A 20,535-nucleotide genomic window follows, 5' to 3' on the forward strand; every position below is an offset into this window, starting at 1 on the left:
GATGTTTTGTGCTGTGAACTCATGCCTGCAATGAAATGGACTGAGACTACCAAAGTTAAGTTTTGTGTCAGTTGGCTCCAAGAGATCAAGAGATACACCCTTACTGATAATTTCCACAGCGATTCGCCAGGTCATCTTCTGTAATTTCAGTAAAAATTCCAATAATGCCTCAGAGTAAACATTGTTTACCTTGTTTTGATTGTGTTTATGTAAATCACAAACCATTTACTAATCAGGGGAAGCCCTGTGGACAGTTAAGCTTGTCATCCTGAGTGATATTTGGAGCAATAGATTAACATTGAAAGGATGTTATCTTGTTTTTATTGCTCTAATTGAATTAATTTCAAATAGATGTTACACATTGATTAAAATTAACAAGGTGTTTTAAAATAGTCTTGATTTGTGAGATACAACCGGTACTGGCCTCTCCTGCATATTTATTATTAGCCAGTTAGACAGCACTGTCAGCAAATGTCTGTGAGCAAGTTGCCTTCGCTCAGTTAGGGAACACTAACCTGAAGAATTTTGGAGAATAATTTGAATAGGGGAAAGCCTTAGAGCTCCATAATAATATTTGGACTTTTCTTCATAGCAGTAACTAAGTACATTTGATAATGAACAATTTTGTATCTCTTATAAAAAGCATTTTAACTGACCAGCAGTAGAGAGTTACAAAATTCATATGAACAATAAATAAATTTAATTAAATTTATCAATGCAATTAGTGAAAATAACCATAGCTGAATATTTTCTTATGGTAAGAGGCAATAATATTTAAAGAAAAAGGAACTATTCACAAGAACCCATTTTAGTGAAATACCACCAAGTCTTAAATTAAATTAGGACATAATTATCAAAGACCTGAAACATAAACAATATTTCTACAGTACTAAAATTTGTGCAGGACTCTTAACAAGGCAATAACAAAATGCATATCAATATTTACAATTGTTCGTAGTTTAAAAAAAATATTATTTAGGGAGGGGGCAATATGGCAATGTTGCCTTTGAAAATAGTAGCTGTAAAAGTGCTTGCAAAATGTTTTAATGTTCAGGGGGAGGGAGCCAGCATGGTGTTCTTACACATAATTAAAAACAATAATATCACAATGAGGTTCATATGCCTTGTTTAATATCTCAAATGTCTTGCGGTCACTTACATTATTATGTCCTCTGTCTGTACACATTTGTTGTGCTTGAAGAAAATAATTTTTTGATTCTCTTCTGAAACAGTCATTCTAAAAAAAATCTGGAGTTCCTGGATGGCCAGTTAGTGAAAATACTCTTTCATGTTACTACAGATGATTCCTCCATATCCAGTTCCTCAGACTCGCACCCAATACCCACCACTGCCTCAGAGGAGGAAAGGGAGGATGATGATGAGGTGCCTGGTGAGGGGTGAGCAATCATAGCTCCAGACGGGATAGGAGGTCTGGGAATCCAGATCTCGCAGTGTGCTGTTGAGCTTGCATAGGACTTCACATCTGTGGCAGGATCCTCCACAGGGACATCTCTTACCAGTACAGAAATTCTGTCAAAAAAACTCACGGAATAGTCAGCCACTACTTCCAGCATGCACTGATAGCTCACATGAGAAGGTCATGCTCCTTCTTTATAAGGTCATTGAAAACATCTGTGCTCTGCGCAGTCTGGTAACACTTGAATGCACAGTAACAACACAAGAGCAGGACAGTGAGACCAATTGGAAAGTTATTTCAAAGAGCTGGCAAAGGCACAATGGACCAAAGAAGCCTTCTGTGCTGTTCCATATCTGTGTTTTTTTATGACACACAATGTCACTTTTTGCAGATTGGTGCTACAATTCATTTGTTAAGCACTGATAAGAAATAAATAGCCCTCATCCTCCCAGTTCTGGATTACATTCTATAAGTGCTCCCTTCAGTCCTTTGAGGATCGGTCTGTCGTAGCTGTTCATTAATGTTCTCTTCTTCAATAGCTGAGTGTGATCCTATGGAGGTACTTTGGGTGATGAGTCCTTCCAAAGCTCAGCAGCCAATCCTTTTGCAAGTATGTAAATTGAACAAATGAAATAGATTGGGCATATAAATGCAACACTTTTTAAAAACAGTATATGTATTTTAATGACATTTGTTATTTAATTGTGTATTTGTATTTAAAACATTATCAGTGCTCCTTAGATTTGCACACAACATATACAGTACTGAGTTTGAGTATAGCTGAAAAAAGACACAAAACCTTTCATCATGAACTCATCAGGACTATATGCAAGTGTAACGGGAAAACAGTACTGATACTGTATGGAAGGAGATTGGTGGACATGGACTCTAAGTGATTAAAATATTGCCATGGAGAGTGCCTCAGTTAGATGATGGCTGACAATTAAGCTTTGTTTGAATATTAAACCAGGCAGGTTAATGCTGAATGGTAAATGAATTATCTTGAGAAATGAACCAGAGAGTGACCATTCATTGATTTGAAACAGGTGCAGTATGTGTACATTTCATTCTGTCTGCAAAGAACAGGACACTACATATTAACATGTTGCTTTGACTGCATGTGAGTGCACCACACTGTAAACCTCTATAACAATGTTAAATGTGTTGTCAATATAATTCTTCATATACTGTGGATTATTGGTCAAATACTCTCCAGTTATGGAATCAATTCCAATTTGATGTTCACAGATACATGCTGATTGAGTACAGTTGCTAACCTGTTTGTTGCATACAGTTGTTTTTTTGTTACTTTCTGCTGGTCTTTTGATTATAAGGCCTAAAGTCTTAACATTACATTGGTACTGAAAATCTAATCATTCTAATCTCTGTACGGGAAAATGGATAGCTACAAACAATGGAAACACCCTTAAATGTAGTTTAGAAAAGGAAAGAAAGTGGGCGGCATGGTGGCACAGTGGTTAGCACTGCTGCCTCACAGCGCCAGAGACCCAGGTTCGATTCCTGTCTCAGGTGACTGTGTGTGGAGTTTGCACATTCTCCCCATGTCTGCATGGGTTTCCTCCCACAGTCCAAAAATGTGCAGGTTAGGTGAATTGGCCATGCTAAATTGCCTGTAGTGTCAGGTGAAGGGGGAATGGGTCTGGGTGGGTTGTGCTTCGGCAGGTTGTTGTGGACTTGTTGGGCCGAAGGGCCTGTTTCCACACTGTAAGTAATCTAATCTAAACTCAGTTGTGTGACAGGTGACCCCCTCGTCAGGTCCATAACCTCCATTCCCAGCACCTTCCCCTGCAACCGCAAAAAGTGCAAAACTTGCGCCCACACCTCCCTCCGAGGCCCCAATGGATCCTTCCATATCCATTGCAAATTCAACTGCACCTCCACACACAAGATTTACTGTATCCGCTGCACCCAATGTGGTCTCCTCTACATTGGGGAGAAAGGCCGCCTACTTGCAGAACGTTTCAGGGAACACCTCTGGGACGCCCGGACCAACCAACCCAACCGTCCCGTGGCGGAACACTTTAACTCTCCCTCCCACTCCGCCAAGGACATGCAGGTCCTTGACCTCCTCCATCACCAGACCCTGACCACACGACGCCTGGAGGAAGGGCGCCTCATCTTCCACCTAGGAACCCTCCAACCACACGGGATGAATGTAGATTTCTCCAGCTTCCTCATTTCCCCTCCCCCCACCTTGTCTCAGTCCCAACCCCCGGATTCAGCACCGCCCTCTTGACCTGCAATCATCTTCCCGACCTCTCCGCCCCCACACCCTCTCCGGCCTGTCACCCTCACCCTCCCCCTCACCTCCTTCCACCTATCATTCCCAGCACCCCTCCCCCAAATTCCCTCCCCCCTACCTTTTATCTCAGCCTGCTTGGCACACCAGCCTCATTCCTGAAGAAGGGCTTATGCCCGAAACGTCGATTCTCCTGCTCCTCGGATGCTGCCTGGCCTATTGTGTTTTTCCAGCACCACATTTTTCAACTCTGGTCTCCAGCATCTACAGTCCTCACTTTCTCCTAGAACATGTTTTTGGCTTGACATCAGAACTCCATTGAAAACACCACCTTTGTTGCTATTGCCTAGTTAGCATCACCTACTTCTCAAATGTTTGAGATATGTTGCCTTTCAAGGGTAATTTGAGATAGACCAAAAGTAATTTGGGACCAAAAGTAATTTACTAAATAATCCTTAGTGTCCACAGAATTATACTGAAAACCAATTTAAGATTGTCAGTTGAGGCTCACAGTCTCATTGCACATACTAGAACTATGTAACATACGGAATGATGTGTACACACTGTGCCTGTTTCAACTCAACAAAATAGGTGACACCCTTTTCTGGTTCACTTCTCAGAGCAAAACCCCTACCAAATGGAGCCCAGGTGCCAACCAGTCAGCTTTGTGCTCCCATATCGTTTAAATGTTTTTTCCTTTACATTATTATTGTTGTGAATTGTCCTGATGATTCCAGACAATACTTTTCAACAAAATATTGTCTTTTCTTAGCAATACTCAAGTGTACATTACCAAATGAATGTATACTTCAATTGTTATTTCTTACATTTATATTCTACGAAGAAATATATCAGATGTGAAATTTGATGGTTATTTGACAATATGGTTTGTTCTTTGACTTTGTCCTGTGTCATCTTCACTCAATTGTGCCAGTTCTCCTTTTCTGTTTCATGTGCAGGCCAAACTTACAACATTATAACTTCTCAATCTTAAGGTTTCTAGAAGATTATTCTTTTTGACGTCAGAGTCCCACTTTATTGATATTCTCATGTGGCAGATGATTTGTTGGTTTGTTAGAAACAGATAATTTCACCACCACACCAGCAGCTCATCTAAGCTTGCAGACAAGCAAAGTGTCTGATTTGATTCTTGGTCCAGACTAATTTAACTGATCACAACTCGGTTGGAAGTTCTCTGTTTGAACTCCTCCTCCTTGGCCCAGGCTAAAAGAGGGCTTTCCATTTATATAGTACTTTCACAACTATTATATGTCCCAAAGCATTTTACAGTCAATGAAAGTGTTCTCACCTGTTGTGGGAACAATGGCAACTCATTTATGCTCATCAAGCTCCCACAAACTGCAATGTATATAAGACCCAATATCTGGGCTTTTGGTTGCGGAGTACATATTAACCAGTGGACTAGTGATAACTCCCATTCTCTCTTTCAGAATAGCATGCAGGGATCATTTACAGATATCTGAGCAGGCAGATGAGGCCTCTGTTCTACTATCACATTTTTAAAAACATCAATATCTGCAATGGTTACAAACTGCACTAGAGCATCTAGCTTGAATTTTTGTATTTATGCCTGAGTGCAGATTGAACCCAGAACTGTGAGTCAGAAGGAAGAATGCTACTCACTGAACCACAGTGGAGAAGACTCAAGATTCTCCAGACTGATCATTTTCAAGTAACCTGGAATATGTGGGAGACAATAGGATTGGAGACAGGAAGAGAAACTGTCAATGGTATAAATCTAATGGATAATTAGCAAGTTCTGGGAATCCAGAAAGCAAATGAGAATTTATTTGTTCATTGGACGTGGCTGTCACTGGCTAGGCCAACATTTATTGCCTGTTTCTAATTGCCCTTGAGAAGGTGGCAATGAGCTGTCTTCATGGACTGTTGCAGTTTCTGGGAAGTAGCTGCACTCACGGTGCTCAAAGGAAGTCAGTTCTAGCATTTTAACCCAGAGTCAGAGATACAGTTCCAAGACAGAATGTTGATTTAAGAAACATGGTGAGGAAAAGCCAGGGAACTATAGACCGGTGAGCTGATATTGGTAGTGGGCAAGTTGTTGGAGGGAATCCTGAGGGACAGGATTTACACGTATTTGGAAAGGCAAGGACTGATTAGGGATAGTCAGCATAGCTTTGTGCGTGGAAGGTCATATCTCATGAAATTGGTTGCGTTTTTGAAGAAGTAGCAAAGAGGATTGATGAGAGCAGAGCATTTGACAAGGTTCCTCATGGGAGACTGGTTAGCAAGTTTAGATCTCATGGAATACAGGGAGAAGTAGCCATTTGGATATAGAACTGGCTCAAAGGTAGAAGATAGAGGGTGGTGGTGGAGGGTTGCTTTTCAGACTGGGCGCCTGTGACCAGTGGTGTACCACAAGGATCGGTGCTGGGTCCACTGCTTTTTGTAATTTGTATAAATTATTTGGATGTGAACAGAGGAGGTATAGTTTGTAAGTTTGCAGATGACACCAAAATTGGAGATATAGTGGAGAGCGAAGATGGTTACCTTAGAATACAATGGGATCTTGATCAGATGGGCCAATGGGCTGAGGAGTGGCAGATAGAGCTTAATTTAGGTAAATGTGAGGTGCTGCAATTTGGAAAGGCAAATTTTAGCAGGACGTATACACTTAATGGTAAGATCCTAGGGAGTGTTGCTGAGAACAGACCATGGAGTGCAGGTTCATGGTCCCTTGAAAGTTGAGTCGCAGGTAGATAGAATAGTGAAGAAGGCGTTTGGTATGCTTTCCTTTATTGGTCAGAGCATTGAGTACAGGGGTTGGGAGGTTATGTTGCAGCTGTGCAGGACATTGGTTAGGTCACTTTTGGAATATTGCATGCAGTTCTAGTCTCCTTCCTATCAGAAGGATGTTGTGAAAGTTGAAAGGATTCAGAAAAGATTTACAAGGATGTTACCAGGGTTGGAGAATTTGAGCTGTAAGGAGAGGCTGAATCGGCTGGGGCTGTTTTCCCTGGAGCGTCGGACCGTGAGGGGGTGCCCATATAGAGGTTTATAAAATCATGAGGGGCATGGATAGGATAAACAGACAAAGTCTTTTCCCTGGGGTGGGGGAGTCCAGAACTAGAGTATAGGTTTCGGGTGAGAGGCGAAAGATATAAAAGGGACTTAAGGGGCAACGTTTTCACACAAAGATTGGTGTGTATATGGAATGAGCTGCAGGAGGAAGTGATGGAGGCTGGTGCAATTATAGCATTTAAAAGGCATCTGGATGGGTATATGAATAGGAAGGTGTTAGAGGGATATGGGCCAAGTCCTGGCAAATGGGACTAGATTAGGTGAGGATACCTGGTTGGCATGAATGAGTAGACCAATGGGTCTGGTTCCATGCTGTATGACTTGTATGACTCTATTTTTGCTTGGAGGGGACCCTACAGTTTGTGGTGTTTCCATTTATCTGCTGGTTTGGTCCTTTTATGTAATAGAGATCAAAAGTTTGGAAGGTGCTGTTGTGGAAGTCTTGGTGAGTTACTGCATCTTATAGATGGTATACATTCTGTCATTGTGTGTTGGTGATGAAGGAAATTAATGTTGAAAGTGACGTTTGAGTTGAGCCAATTGAAATATTGCTCACTTCAAATATTTAGCTATCTAATTGATTAATTGTGCATTTCCAGTTTTTTTTTCTCATTTTGTATGAGGACAGAATAATTCTTGGCTGTAACTTCCATGATGCTGAGTAGTCTGTTGATGCTATCTAGGCTCAGATTTCCAAGTTAAGCATTGTATTAGAGTGCGGCTGATACCTCCAGTGTTCCACCTTAGCTTGGGCCAATATTTGTGATATGTGAAAGCTGGAAAAGATTCTCTCCATTGATTTTGTTTACTTTAACATTATAGATTAGAATGGAAATTGAAATCAGAAGATTATAACTGATTGCCAAACTATAGTCACTCATTTCACATTATACAAAGTCAAGAGCTAATTCACTTATTAGTGCAGGATTCTTAAAAAGTTTGAGTTCTGCGCTCACCTTTATTAAAAGAAGCTTAAATCTTCTTAAATTATTTGGTCGTGAATTGTGCTACTTCAAGAGAACGCTGTCATTCTTAAGAAGGAAAAATATATAGAAATAGTGAAACCTAAAGGATTAGGAACAGGAATAATGATTGGATTGGCAAAATAAGGTATCTGGAGAGATAGAGAAAATTGTTTCATTTTTGTGTTTAGTGGAGACTCTGATAAATGCATTAAAGAATATGGTTTATATATTAAAGGGAAATTGAAACAAACCAGTAGTAGTTGCCTACATTTGGATAAATATATTGGACAAAGGTCACAAAATCTCAAGCATAAAGGTTGTTTGCATGTCCATAGTACTGGAAGACAATGACCTTTAATTGAAGGAAGAATGAAAAGGGGAAAAGTTAAATTAAAATACACATGTTTTTCAAAAGAAAGATTTTGATAAGAACGCAGTTAAAAACACAATCCAAATTGTCCCAACTGATAAATAAGCATCAACTATCTTGCGTTCTCAGAGCTTTAAGAGTTGTGGAATTCTGGTTATATTTTATGGTCATTCCTGCCTTAAAGAACAGGTGGGATCTTGTAAAAATATGATAGCTGAGATATTTTTAAACAATTAAATTGTGATTATTTCAACATTTGTATTTTAGAAAATAATTTCTTTTCTAGCTGAGGGAAAGAGAGTGCACTGAGTTCATGGAAAAAAAAAGCAGGCTTAGTTATGAAATGTTTATTGATAAAGAAGGATGTTTGGAATGTAGCCAAAAATACATAAGCTCATAAATAACAGTAAAACTAAGAAACTGATTTTTCATGCTTTAAAAGCACAGGAGTCCAGAAATCAGGGATTGAAGGTGATTTGACAAGTTCCTGCACTCCATCTTGAAGTTGTAAACTCTGATGCAACAATGTATTGGTGTGGTGATGGGGTAAAGTTTTGAGATGGTGGATGTGATGTCTATCAAGGTGAACTTCAGGCTTTTGCCTGAAACGTCGATTTTCCTACTCCTTGGATGCTGCCTGACCTGCTGTGCTTTTCCAGCAACACTCTGATCTAAACCCTTGAGCTGTATTAGATACAGGCAACTGGGTTGTGTTCCAACACACTCCTGACTTGTGCCTTATCGATAGTGGATAGTCTTTGTGGATTCAGAAATTGAGTCACTCACCACATACCCAGTTTCTGCCCCCCTCTTGTTGCTGCAATATGTACATAGTAGGTGCTGTTCTGTTATTGGTCAATGGTGACCTCCACGATATTGATGGTGCAGAATTTGATTGTGTTAATTATATTGAATAAAGAAGGGAGGTAATTAGATTTCTTTTTTTGATTCAGTCTTTGCCATCACCCATCTATATGACACGAACATTACTTATCACTTACCAGGTGAAGCCTGAATATTTTCCATGCTCGGCCATACTGGGGACAGATGGTATTATGAGATGTTGTGAATGGAACTCAACACTGCAATAACCAGCAGAAGTCCCAACTCTGACAAAATATAGGGATATCCTCATCCCTAAAAGTGACAGAGAAGGTGGAGGGAAGGGAAAATAGTTAGAATGTTTGGCGCCAAGAAGATACTGGACCCATTTCCAACATCTCAAGAAGGACGTCCTGAACAGGAAGGTCCCTGATTGATCTACATGACTCACTGCCAATGAAGGGCCTTAAATGGTCAATGAATTACCACTTAAGCACTTTATTTCAATACGGGCCTGAATAACTGTGTTCAAGCAGATTTAAAAAAAGGGGTCACTGGACCTGAAATGTTAACTCTGCTTTCTGTCTACAGATACTACCAGACCTGCTGAGATTTCCCAGCAATTTGTGTTTTTCTTTCTGATTTCCAGCATGTGAAGTTCTTTGCTTTTTGTTTGACAAAGAGGTAATCTCAGAATAAGGGTTCACCCATTTAAGACAGAAATGAGAAGGAATTTGTTGTCCCAGAGGGTCGTGAATCTGTGGAATTCTTTATCACGCAGGGCTGCTGAGGCTGGATCATTAAGCATATGAAAGGCTGAGGTCGATTGTTAATCAGGAATGGAGTTGAGGGTTATGGCAATAAGGGGAAAATATGGAGTTGAGGTTTGTCAGATCAGTCATGCCAGGACTCACCTGGTCCTCCAATTCCACCCCATCAGCCTCCATATAACTCTCATCATCCTCCGCCATTTCTGCCACCTGCAAATGGACCCCACCACCAGAGATATATTTCCATCCCCACCCCTATCTGCTTTCCGTAAAGACCATTCCCTGTGCGACTCCCTCGTCAGGTCCACCCCCACCACCAACCCACCGTCCCCTCCCGGCACCTTCCCCTGCTACCGCAGAAATTGCAAAACCTGCGCCCAGTCCTCCCCCTTCACCTCCGTCCAAGGCTCCAAAGGAGCCTTCCACATCCAACAAAGTTTCACCTGCACTTCTGCACATGTCATTTACTATATCTGTTGCTCCCGATGCGGTCTTCTCTACACTGGGGAGACAGGATGCCTACTCAGAGAGTGCTTTAGTGAACATCTCTGGGACACCTGCACCAAACAACCCTACCGCCCCATGGCCAAACACTTCAACTCTTCCTCCCACTCTGGCAAGGACATGCAGGTCACCTCTCCCTAACAACCTGACACCTGGAGGAAGAACACCTCATCTTCTGCCTCGGGACCCTCCAACCCCATGGCATCAATGTGGATTTCACCAGTTTCCTCATTTTCCCTCTCCCCACCTTGTCCCAGATCCAATCTTCTAACTTGGCACTGCCCTCATGACCTGACCTACCAGTCCATCTTCCTTCCCACCTATCCGCTCCACTGTTGCCTCTGACCTATCACCATTACCCCCACCTCCATCCACCTATCGCATTCTCAGCTACCTTCCCCCCAGCCCCACACCCTTTCCATTTATCTCTCCACTCCCCAGGCTCCCAGCCACTTTCCTGATGAAGGGCATTTGGCCGAAACATCGATTCTCCTGCTCCTCGGATACCACCTGACCTGCCGTGCTTTTCCAGCACCACACTCTGGACTCTAATCTCCAGCATCTGCAGTCCTAACTTTCACCTAGATCAGCCATGACTCCATGTTATGAGCTTGTGAGGGTAAGAACAGGAGGTTAGAGCAGATGAATGCGTGGCTGAGGAGCTGTTGCATGGGAGAAGGGTTCACGTTCTTGGATCATTGGAATCTTTTCTGGAGTAGGAGTGACCTGTATAAGAATGACAGATTGCACTATAATTGGAAGGGGACCAAAATTCTGGCAGGGAGATTTGTAAGGAGATCTCAATTATCTGTAAGAATAATAGGGTGGTTATGGTAGGGGATTTTAACTTTCCAAACATAGACTGGGACTGCCATAGTGTTAAGGGTTTAGATGAAGAGGAATTTGTTAAATGTATAAAAGAAAAATTTCTGATTCAGTATGTGGGTGGACCTTCTGAAAACTTGATCTGTTCTTGGGAAATAAAGCAGGGCAAGTGACTGAGGTGTCAGTGGGGGAGCACTTTGGGGCCAGCGACCATAATTCTACTAGTTTTAAAATAGTGATGGAAAAGGGTAGACTGGAACTAAAAGATGGAGTTCTAAATTGGAAGAAAGCCAGTTTTAATGGTATCAGGCAAGAGCTTTCAAAAGTTGTTTGGGGACAGATGTTCACAGGTAAAGGGACAGCTGAAAAATGAGAAACCTTCAAAAATGGGATAAGGAGCAAATATGTTTCTGTTAGGGTGAAAGGCAAGGCTGGTAGGTATAGGCAAGTGAGATTGATGTTTTGGTTAAGAAAAAGAAGGAAGCATATGTAGGGTATGGACATCAGAGATCAAGTAAATCCTTATAAGAGTGTAAAGGCAGTAGGAGTATACTTGAGGGAAATCGGTAGGACAAAAACGGAACATGAGATAGCTTTGGCAAATAGGGTTAAGGAGAATCTAAATGGATTTTATAAATACATTAAGGACAAAAGGTAACTTGGGAAAGAATACAACCCCTCAAAGGTCAGTGTGTGGAACTGCAGGAGATGGGAGACATACTAAGTGAGTATTCTGCATCGGTGTTTATTCTGGATAAGGACGTGGAAAATATAGAATGAGGGGAAATAGATTGTGAAATCTTGAAAAAATCTCCGTATTGCAGAAGGGGAGGTGCTGGATGTCTTAAAATGCATAACTGTGGATAAATCCCCAGGACCTGATCAGGTGTACTCTAGCACTCTGTGGGAAGTTGAGGAAGTGATTGCTGGGTGCCTTGCTGAGATATTTGGATTATCAATAGTCATAGATGAGGTGCTGGAAGACTGGAGGTTGACTAATGTGGTGCCACTATTTAAGAAAGGTAGTAAGGAAAAGCTCGGGAACGATTGGTCGGTGAGCATGACATTGGTGGTGGGCAAGTTGTTGGAGCGAATCCTGAGGGACAGAATTTACATGGAGTTACATTAGGTAAGGACTGATTAGCAATAGTCAAGATGGCTTTTTGTGTGGGAAAATCATGTCTCACAAACTTGATTGAGTTTTTTGAAGAAATAACAAAGAGGATTGATGAGGGCAGAGCAGTGGATGTAATCTATATAGATTTTATTAAGGTGTTTGAAAAGGTTCCTCATGGTAGACTGGTTCGCAAGGTTAGATCACATAGGATATAGCGAGAACTTGCAATTTGGATACAGCACTAGCTCGAAGGTAGATGACAGAGGGGGTGGTGGAAGGTTGCTTTTCAGGTTGAAGGCCTGTGACAGTGGTGTACCACAAGGATCCCTGCTGAGTCTACTGCTTTTCATTATTTATAAATGATTTGGATGCGAACATAGGAAGTATAGTTAGTAAGTTTGCAGGTGACATCAAAATTGGAGGTGTAGTGGACAGTCTACCTCAGAGTACAGTGGGATTTTGATTAGATTGGCCAATGGGCTGAAGAGTGGCAGGTGGAGTTTAAATTAGATAAATGTGAGGTGCTGCATTTTGAAAAGGCAAATTATTGCAAGACTTAAACACTTAATGGGAAAGTCATGGGGTGTGTTGCTGAACAAAAAGAGACCTTGGAGTGCAGGTTCATAGCTCCTTGAAAGTGGAGTTGCAGGTAGATAAGATAGTGAAGAAGGCTTTTGGTATGCTTTCCATTATTGGAGAGAGTATTGGGTATAGCAGTTGAGAGGTCATGTTGCAGCTGTACAGAACTTTGGCTAGGCCACTGTTGGAATACTGTGTGCAATTCTGGTCTCCCTGCAATAGGAAGGATGTTATGAAACTTGAAAGGGTTTGGAAAAGATTTACAAGAGCATTGCTAAGGCTGGAGGGTTTGAGCTATAGGGAGAGGCTGAAGAGGTTGGGGCTATTTTCCCTGGGGCGTTGGAGGTTGAGGGCTGAGTGGTTTGTAAAATCATGAAGGGCATGGAGAGATAAATTAACAAGGTCTTTTCCCTGGGCTGGAGAGTCATGGGTTTAGGGTGAGAGGGGAAAAATTTAAGTGGCAATGTTTTCACACAGAGGGTGGTACATGTATGGAATGAGCTGCCAGAGGAAGTGGTTGTGGGTTTAGATGGATATGAGCCAAGTGCTGGCAGGTGGGACTAGATTAGGTTATGATATCTAGTCGGCATGGACGAGTTGGACCAAAGAGTCTGTTTCCGTGCTGTACATTCCTGTGACTCTATCTCACTGAATGGCAGAGCAGACTCAATGGGCTGAATGGCCTACTTTTGCGTTGTGTCTGATGGTCTAAAAGTGTAGCCTTCTCGACTTCTAAAACAGGCTGCTCTACTTGCCAGTTTTTAGAGGCGCTTCTCAATTTCCCCAATCTGAAGGCAACTGGGGTCATGGATGGTCTATCGGCTGTGCTGAAACACATTCCCCTTCTCTACCTCCAAGACCCTAATCCCCCTTTCCTGTGACCCTATCACATGATTCCACTTGCACCAGCTGCCAAAAGGTCACTTTCTTGCTGCTTTTGGTCTTCAGTGCTGCTGTGCACCCAACAGTCTGATGCTTCAAAGTAGCTCTGTTCCTCACAGTGACTCAGCAGCATCAAGTTGGGTGGAACATCACTGTCCCAGGAAGTGATTGACCAAGAAGTTTAAGAGGTGACTACTTAAAGTGTTTGATTTAGTTCTTGATTCAACATGCTTTCTCACTGGTGGTGTTGGAAGAAGTCGTGTTGCTCCCCACACTTTAACCAAAATCGGGAAAATCCTGGCATATGATAGGTGGATGTCATTGATCGAACAGTTCAAGATGTTTGAACCTTGGACACTGCTTTGAGAATGTCCTGCTGCAGTATCCTGGGAGTTGTGATGATTAGCCTCCGACAATCACACGTATTATCCTTTTGTACTCAGCGTAACTCCATCCAAAGGAGAGTTTTCCCCCGATTTCCATTGATTTGACTTTTTCCTCATGTATTTTATATCGCAGTACGTCAATTAGCTCCTTGACACCAAAGGAACTCATTCATGCCTGATCTGGATATCAGCTTGTATTATCCACATTCAGACCAAAGATCTTATGAATTCTGGAGGCAGCTTCAGTGGAATCCGAATGAAGCACTGACAGTGACCAATTTGTTGATGACAAAGCGCATTTGCTAACAGTATTGCTAATACCTTCCATCACTTTACAAATGTTTGGAGTATACCGGGGCAGTGGTTAACTGGATTGGATTTCCTTTTTGAGAGGATACAACACAGCAGTTTTCCATTATGTTGATTACACGTCAATGTTTGCTCCATGAGGAAAACATTGGATCAAGTACAGTTAGTTCTGGAGTTACAAGATTTAAGCACTAAAAGCCATCAACTTAAAGCATGCTTCTTTTGTCCTCACATCTGTCAGTAAGAAAGATAGAGTACGGTGGTTCAGTGGTTAGTACTGCTGCCTCACAGCACCAGGGACCTGGGTTTGATTCCACCCTTTGGCGACTGTCTGTGTGGGATTTGCACATCCCCTGTCTGCATGGGTTTCCTCCGGGTGCTGTGGTTATGGGGATAGGGTAAGGTCTTGGGTCCGGGTGGGATACTCTTCGGAGAGTTGCTGTGGACTTGGTGGGCCGAAAGACCTGCTTTCACACTGTTGAGATTCTATATTGGAAGATGCTAATTATCTGATTGTAGACAGGGATACTATCAGTGTAAAGCAAAGAAAGGGACACATGTTCTTATTGTGTGATCAGGAGAGTTTTCACAGCTGTATGCTTTCAGTACAATGAGAATAGAGGCATTACTAGATCTGGTACTTGGAAATGAGCAGGGGCAAAGTAAATAAAGTGTCAGTGAAGGAACATTTAGGGGGTTAGTGATTATTGTATTCCAAGATTTAGGTTGGATTGGAAAAGACAATAATCTAAGATTAATCAATAATCTACAATTAACTGGGGACAAGCCAACTTCATCGGATAAGAATTCACTTGACCAAGACAAATTAGATTCAAACATTGAAAGGCAAAGCAGTAATGGAACAAAGGACTGCCTTTATAGAGGATATTATTTGGGCGTTGTCAATGTATTTTCCACAAAATGAAAAGTTAGTCAAACAAATGCGCAGCACATTGGATGTCAAAAGAGAGACTAAAGTGAAGAAAATGTATGCTTATGACAGCTGTCAGATGGTCAGTACACTGAAAACCAAACTGAATACAGAAGATTTTGAAGGAAATTGAAAAATGTTAAAAAAGAGAAGAAGAAAATGAGAATAAAAATAGATTTGAATTGACATAAAGTGAATTCCAAACCCTTCATTGCCAATTGAAGAGTGGAAAGGTGGTAAAGGGAGGAGTGGAACCAATTAAGAAGCAGGAAAGGAATTTACACATGGAGCCAGGGTCCGTGATGCTACATAGGTCATGGTGAAAGAGGAGGGAGTCAAAATTGATGAGGGGCAGGTATTGGATAGGCTGCCTGCACTTTAATTTACTGAGGAACTAGGGCTGAATGAAATCCATTCAAAAAAAACTGAAGAAGTGAAAGTGCAAGTTGCATTTCTTACTTTCCATTACTTATTTCATTGCTTACTTAATTTTCCATTTCTAACTAGCCTTAAATTCAGGGGTATTATCAATAGACTGAGCACTGTCTAAGGCAAACGTGAGGACTGCAGATGCTGGAAATCAGAGTCTAGATTAGAGTGGTGCTGGAACAGCACAGCAGGTCAGGCAACATCCGAGGAGCAGGAAAATCGAAGTTTTGGGCATAAGCCCTTCATCAGGAATCCCGTCGATTCTCCTGTTTCCTGGATGCTGCCTGACCTGCTGTGCTTTTCCAGCACCACACTCTCGCCTCTGATCTCCAGCCTTGGCAGTCCTCACTTTCTACTGTCTCAGATATTCCCTTATTCAAAAAGGATGTAGAGAGTATAATTAGGACTTGCACGTATAGGTAAATAAAGCATGTGGCAGGAGAGGTTGAGAGAATGCTAAATAGAGCATACAGTATCCTAGGCACTATAAGAATACAAAAATGGGGAGGTTTAAGATAAATCTCATATAAAACATAGGTGTGGCTGCGTTTGGACTTGTTCTGGGTACAACATTTCAGGGATGATGTGAAGACACCAGCATGTAGAAAACATATACAAAATTATTTCCAGAAATTAGGAATTCCAGTTCTTGAAGAACAAGACTTTAATAAAAAGTGAACAGCTGTTTGAACTACCTGAAATAGTCATCATGATACATACAGTTTAAGTTTGTCTTGGGAACGGATACCTATGATAAGAGTAAACGGTTAGTGCCATTTGCCCAAACTAGATAGCTTTCTGGAATATAAGGGATGATGTAAGTGATAGGGACTGTGTTTAGATCAATGATTTTTTTTTTCTGAATCTCATCAAACTGGCTATATATTAAGTGAAATGACAACAAATAAACATCAAATAATAATCCTCATCTACAAACTCGGCATAACAGCTATTTCTCATTTCCCACAAGATAACCAAGAAATAATCGCATGAATAATTTCAGCAATTTATTACAACTACCTACAAAGATATTAACAATAAGATCACTTTAACTGAAACGTGGGGAAGAGAATAAATTAAGTTTGAAAGTTTGCTTTGCACTCTGCTCTTCTAGGTGAAGGGGTAAATGTAGGGGAATAGGTCTGGGTGGGTTGCTGTTCGGAGGGTCGGTGTGGACTTGTTGGGCCGAAGGGCCTGTTTCCACACTGTAAGTAATCTAATCTAATCTAAATGTAGAGTCATATGGGATGTAAATTAGATTACCGATCAAAAATCTTCTGCTTCCCACCTTGCTTGTTGGGTTAAAATGATCCTTTCTGGCTGCCGTCTTTGATCATGTAACCTTTTTTCTGCTCTAAGTTACCACGTCAAAGTGCTGCCTGAGGTTTACATGTCTGGGCTGCTGATGGTTGTTCCAAATCACAATGAATCTCTTGGAATAAAGGAGGAACTTCTCTTAGGTTTGGATAATCACATTAATATAAATCTCTCAAATAGGTTCTTTCATTTAGTGGCATCACATTAAATTAACTGAAGATAATATAAAGCAAAGAACTGCAGGTGCTGGAGATCTGAAGCAAAAATAGGAATGGCTGGTGAAACTCAGCAGATCTAGCAGCATCTATGGGAAGAAAGCAAAATTAACGTTTTGAGTCTGATGATATTTCAGAACCAATAGCAGCTAGGAAAATGTAGTATTTAGATTGAAGATGAAGCTGGAGAGTGGTGGGGGGTGGGAAGGGGACTGGTGAATAGATAGGTGGAAATGGAGTCAAGAGAGAGGGAGATGAAAGGTGTAGGTAAACAAGGAGATTATGGATAGTGGGACAGAAGAAAAGTTGAATAAGTGATCATTGTAGCAAAGAGTAGGAGAGAATGGGTGAGGTACAATGAAAGCAAACCATATACAGAGGAACCTTGACTGTCTGGAATTTGATTAACGGAATTTCAGATGATCCGAACAAGATTGCAAAGTCCTGATACATGGCTAGCTATGTTATCTGGAATTCGATTATCTGGAGTTTGATTAATCAAATGAAATACTCCCAGCCCATGTCCTTCAGATAATCGAGGTTCCTCTGATACGTGATACATTCTAATTGTCTGTTTTAGACATTCCTGATGAAGGGCTTGTGCCCGAAACACTGACTTTCCTGCTCCTCGGATACTACCTGACCTACTGTGCTTTTGCAGCGTCACACTTTTTGACTCTGTCATAGATGCTGTTGTGCGTGTTTTGACAATATTCACAAGAACACTACCGATATAACCTAAGAATTGTGCATCAGGAATATTAGGCTTCTGCTCTTTGCATAGGCCTAAAAGAAATAAAGAACATTTCACACCGGTGATATGACATTAAAGAGTACAGGCAATGCCTTTCTGATATTGTACCAGTTGTATACCGACTAAAATGTTAAAATTTCATCTTGTACTATGTTATGAAAAAGATTTCAAAATGAAGCAGAGTATTCCTGATTGCCACTTAAAACTAATCTCGGTGAAATATCTGGCCCATAATGCAGAGGAGCACTCTCAGTGCTGAAAAAAGTAGGAAACACAGTGTTATAAGTGGCAAGTAGTGATTGAACTCTGGTAAGAAAAGATCCAAGGAAGAATCACCTCATTTTCTTTTACTTCTCACCCCTTTCATTCATTGTCGTTGTATTAATGTACATGTTATTCTTTGTGTTTATGATTTGTTATTCCTTGTGTTTATGATTTTGCTTTTCAGACTTACCTTTGCTAAATATTTGGTTCTCATTCTGTGGCTTACTGACTCAAAAGCCATGCTTTGATCCACAAAATTCACTGTAGGTTATTTCTGTTGATCTCATTTTCCTAGTAGCCAAAGCAGCAGTGAAAGAAGTCATTCAGTTGGTGCTCAAGGTATTGTAATAGCACGAGAGACGCCCTAGCCAAGAGAAAGAGTAGGAATATGATACATATGTAGTTAATTTTGTTGCCTCTCTTACAAAGCTACAACTCTTGAGACCATCCTGCTATATCATCTGTACAAGATCACCAGTTGGCAATGGGACTGTGTGCAGTTATTCCATGGAATTCATTGCTACTTCTGTGACAGTTTTCAATGAACAGTTTCTTAGTTCTGAATGTTGACTTTAAATCTGTTTATAGGAACAATTTCATGGGGTACCGCGACTCCCATGGATGTTGTCAAAAGTCGCCTTCAAGCGGATGGAGTCAGTGAGACGAAGTATAAGGGGATAGTGCACTGTATTCAACAGAGCTACCGAAAGGAAGGACTGAATGTAAGTGAATTGCCAATGGAAACACAAAAAACAAAATAAATGAGACTGAAACAGATTTTGGATAAGCTACACTTTCACAAAATCATAAGCATTGAATAAACAAGGAGTCAAAATAATTATTGAGAGGTCAGAGTTCAGGTACAGCATAAACAGGGTAAAGTTGCATAGACACTTTGCAATTAAGAATTTCCATATCAAGGATAGCAAGGCTTGAATACAGTGAAAATCTCCTTTGACAAAATTAGGCTCTTCGTGCTGCTGCCATGAAACCATTGCAGTAAGAAATAGTGGGAACACTCCTGATCATTTATGGTGAGATCTGTATCAGTTGCTATGTTTTGAGGATGATTGCACAGGTGTTCCATGAAAGTGCCAGAAGTATTCAGAGTTAGTCAATCATAATACCAGTTTGGCATTGATTTGACACCTGACTTGTCATTTTGGATCTCGCCACTCTAATTAATCCCCAAATTTAAAAGCATCGAGCAGAACATGTATTCAGCTACATGACAGCCTTGTCCCATCCACTAGAACTATCTAAAGGCAGCACTATTCAAGCTGCGTGTGGGGTGAATTTTGACTACGTACTGTTTCGGATTTGTTGGAAGTACTATGTTAGAAGAGCTGAGAGGTGTTGTTTTAGCTATAAGGCAGTGCTGTTGGATGTTTGGAAGGAAATTATACCTTTTTGAAATGCCTCTGAATTCATCACTTGCTCCCAATGTACAGTCACAGTTCACCTTGAGAGAAAAGAAGGCATTGAAAGTGCTCAACAGAAGCGTTTTATCCACCTGTATCTTCAGGAGCACTTTTCCAATCTGGACCACAGCAAAGATAATTAAATTTGGCAGCTGTGCTTGGCAAGTGGTCAATCAACAGTACCAGTGTCTATCAACATCACTGTCTTCCCGAGTTTTTAATGCCTTTAGCTCATTCCACGCTAATTTAGGTGACATAGCCAACCAATTACAAATTCTTATCTGTAGCTGTGTTTGGAACAGTGTCAAGGTTCTGTATGTCAGGAGAGAGGGTTTTGTTTGTTTATTTATTCATTTGTATTAATTCATTCTATGAATCAGCTCCTTAGGGAATTCAGGAGAGATTTCTTTACCCAGAGAAAAAGTAAGAATATGAAACTTGCTGCCACTGTGATTGGGTGAGCGGCATAGTTGCATTTAGGAAAAAATATATTTAAACACACTAAGGAGTGAGGAACAAGCTATGTTGATGGAATGAACTGACATGAGTAGAGACTTGTGTGGACTATAAATGCCAGCATTGAACAATTGAGCTCATTTTTACAGACTATATGTTAATCCCTATGTCACTGAATGTCTTCCCCTTAACAGAGAAGTAGGAGATGTGCTTCATCAGGATAGTGGGCTTTCCAATGGTGCATGGATCTTTAGCTACACATACATGGTCCTGTGGGAGGTGCACCTCAAAGGGAAGATGTCTTATAACGGCAAATAGTACCCGGGGCAGTAGATGCGTGATCATGCCCAAGATATCATATTCATTAATGTCTGTTATCCTGCTAGCTGTCATGGTTCTTTCATACTGCTCTTGTTTGCAGTTCCAGCTGGCTTGAGCCACTCATCCAACCAGAGGATGGTTGTTTGGTGATGGCGGTTGTG

The 20,535-nt window shown here is 41.1% G+C and overlaps 1 protein-coding gene across 5 annotated transcripts in view; it reads left to right on the plus strand.

Moving 5' to 3' along the window:
* The window catches only part of slc25a48 (solute carrier family 25 member 48), a 38,486-nt gene that overhangs the window by 13,081 nt on the left and 4,870 nt on the right, over positions 1 to 20,535 (plus strand). For 3 of the 5 annotated variants that reach the window (XM_072590694.1, XM_072590695.1, XM_072590697.1), the window contains one exon: positions 18,765 to 18,898. In XM_072590694.1, the coding sequence (XP_072446795.1) occupies positions 18,765 to 18,898 (134 nt within the window). Of the gene's footprint in view, positions 1 to 1,300; positions 1,398 to 1,956; positions 2,028 to 18,764; positions 18,899 to 20,535 lie in introns of all 5 variants that reach the window. The other 2 variants (XR_011963478.1, XM_072590696.1) reach the window with 2 other exon arrangements.

This window comes from Chiloscyllium punctatum, chromosome 20 (assembly GCF_047496795.1).
Source record: "Chiloscyllium punctatum isolate Juve2018m chromosome 20, sChiPun1.3, whole genome shotgun sequence".
NCBI lineage: Eukaryota > Metazoa > Chordata > Chondrichthyes > Orectolobiformes > Hemiscylliidae > Chiloscyllium > Chiloscyllium punctatum.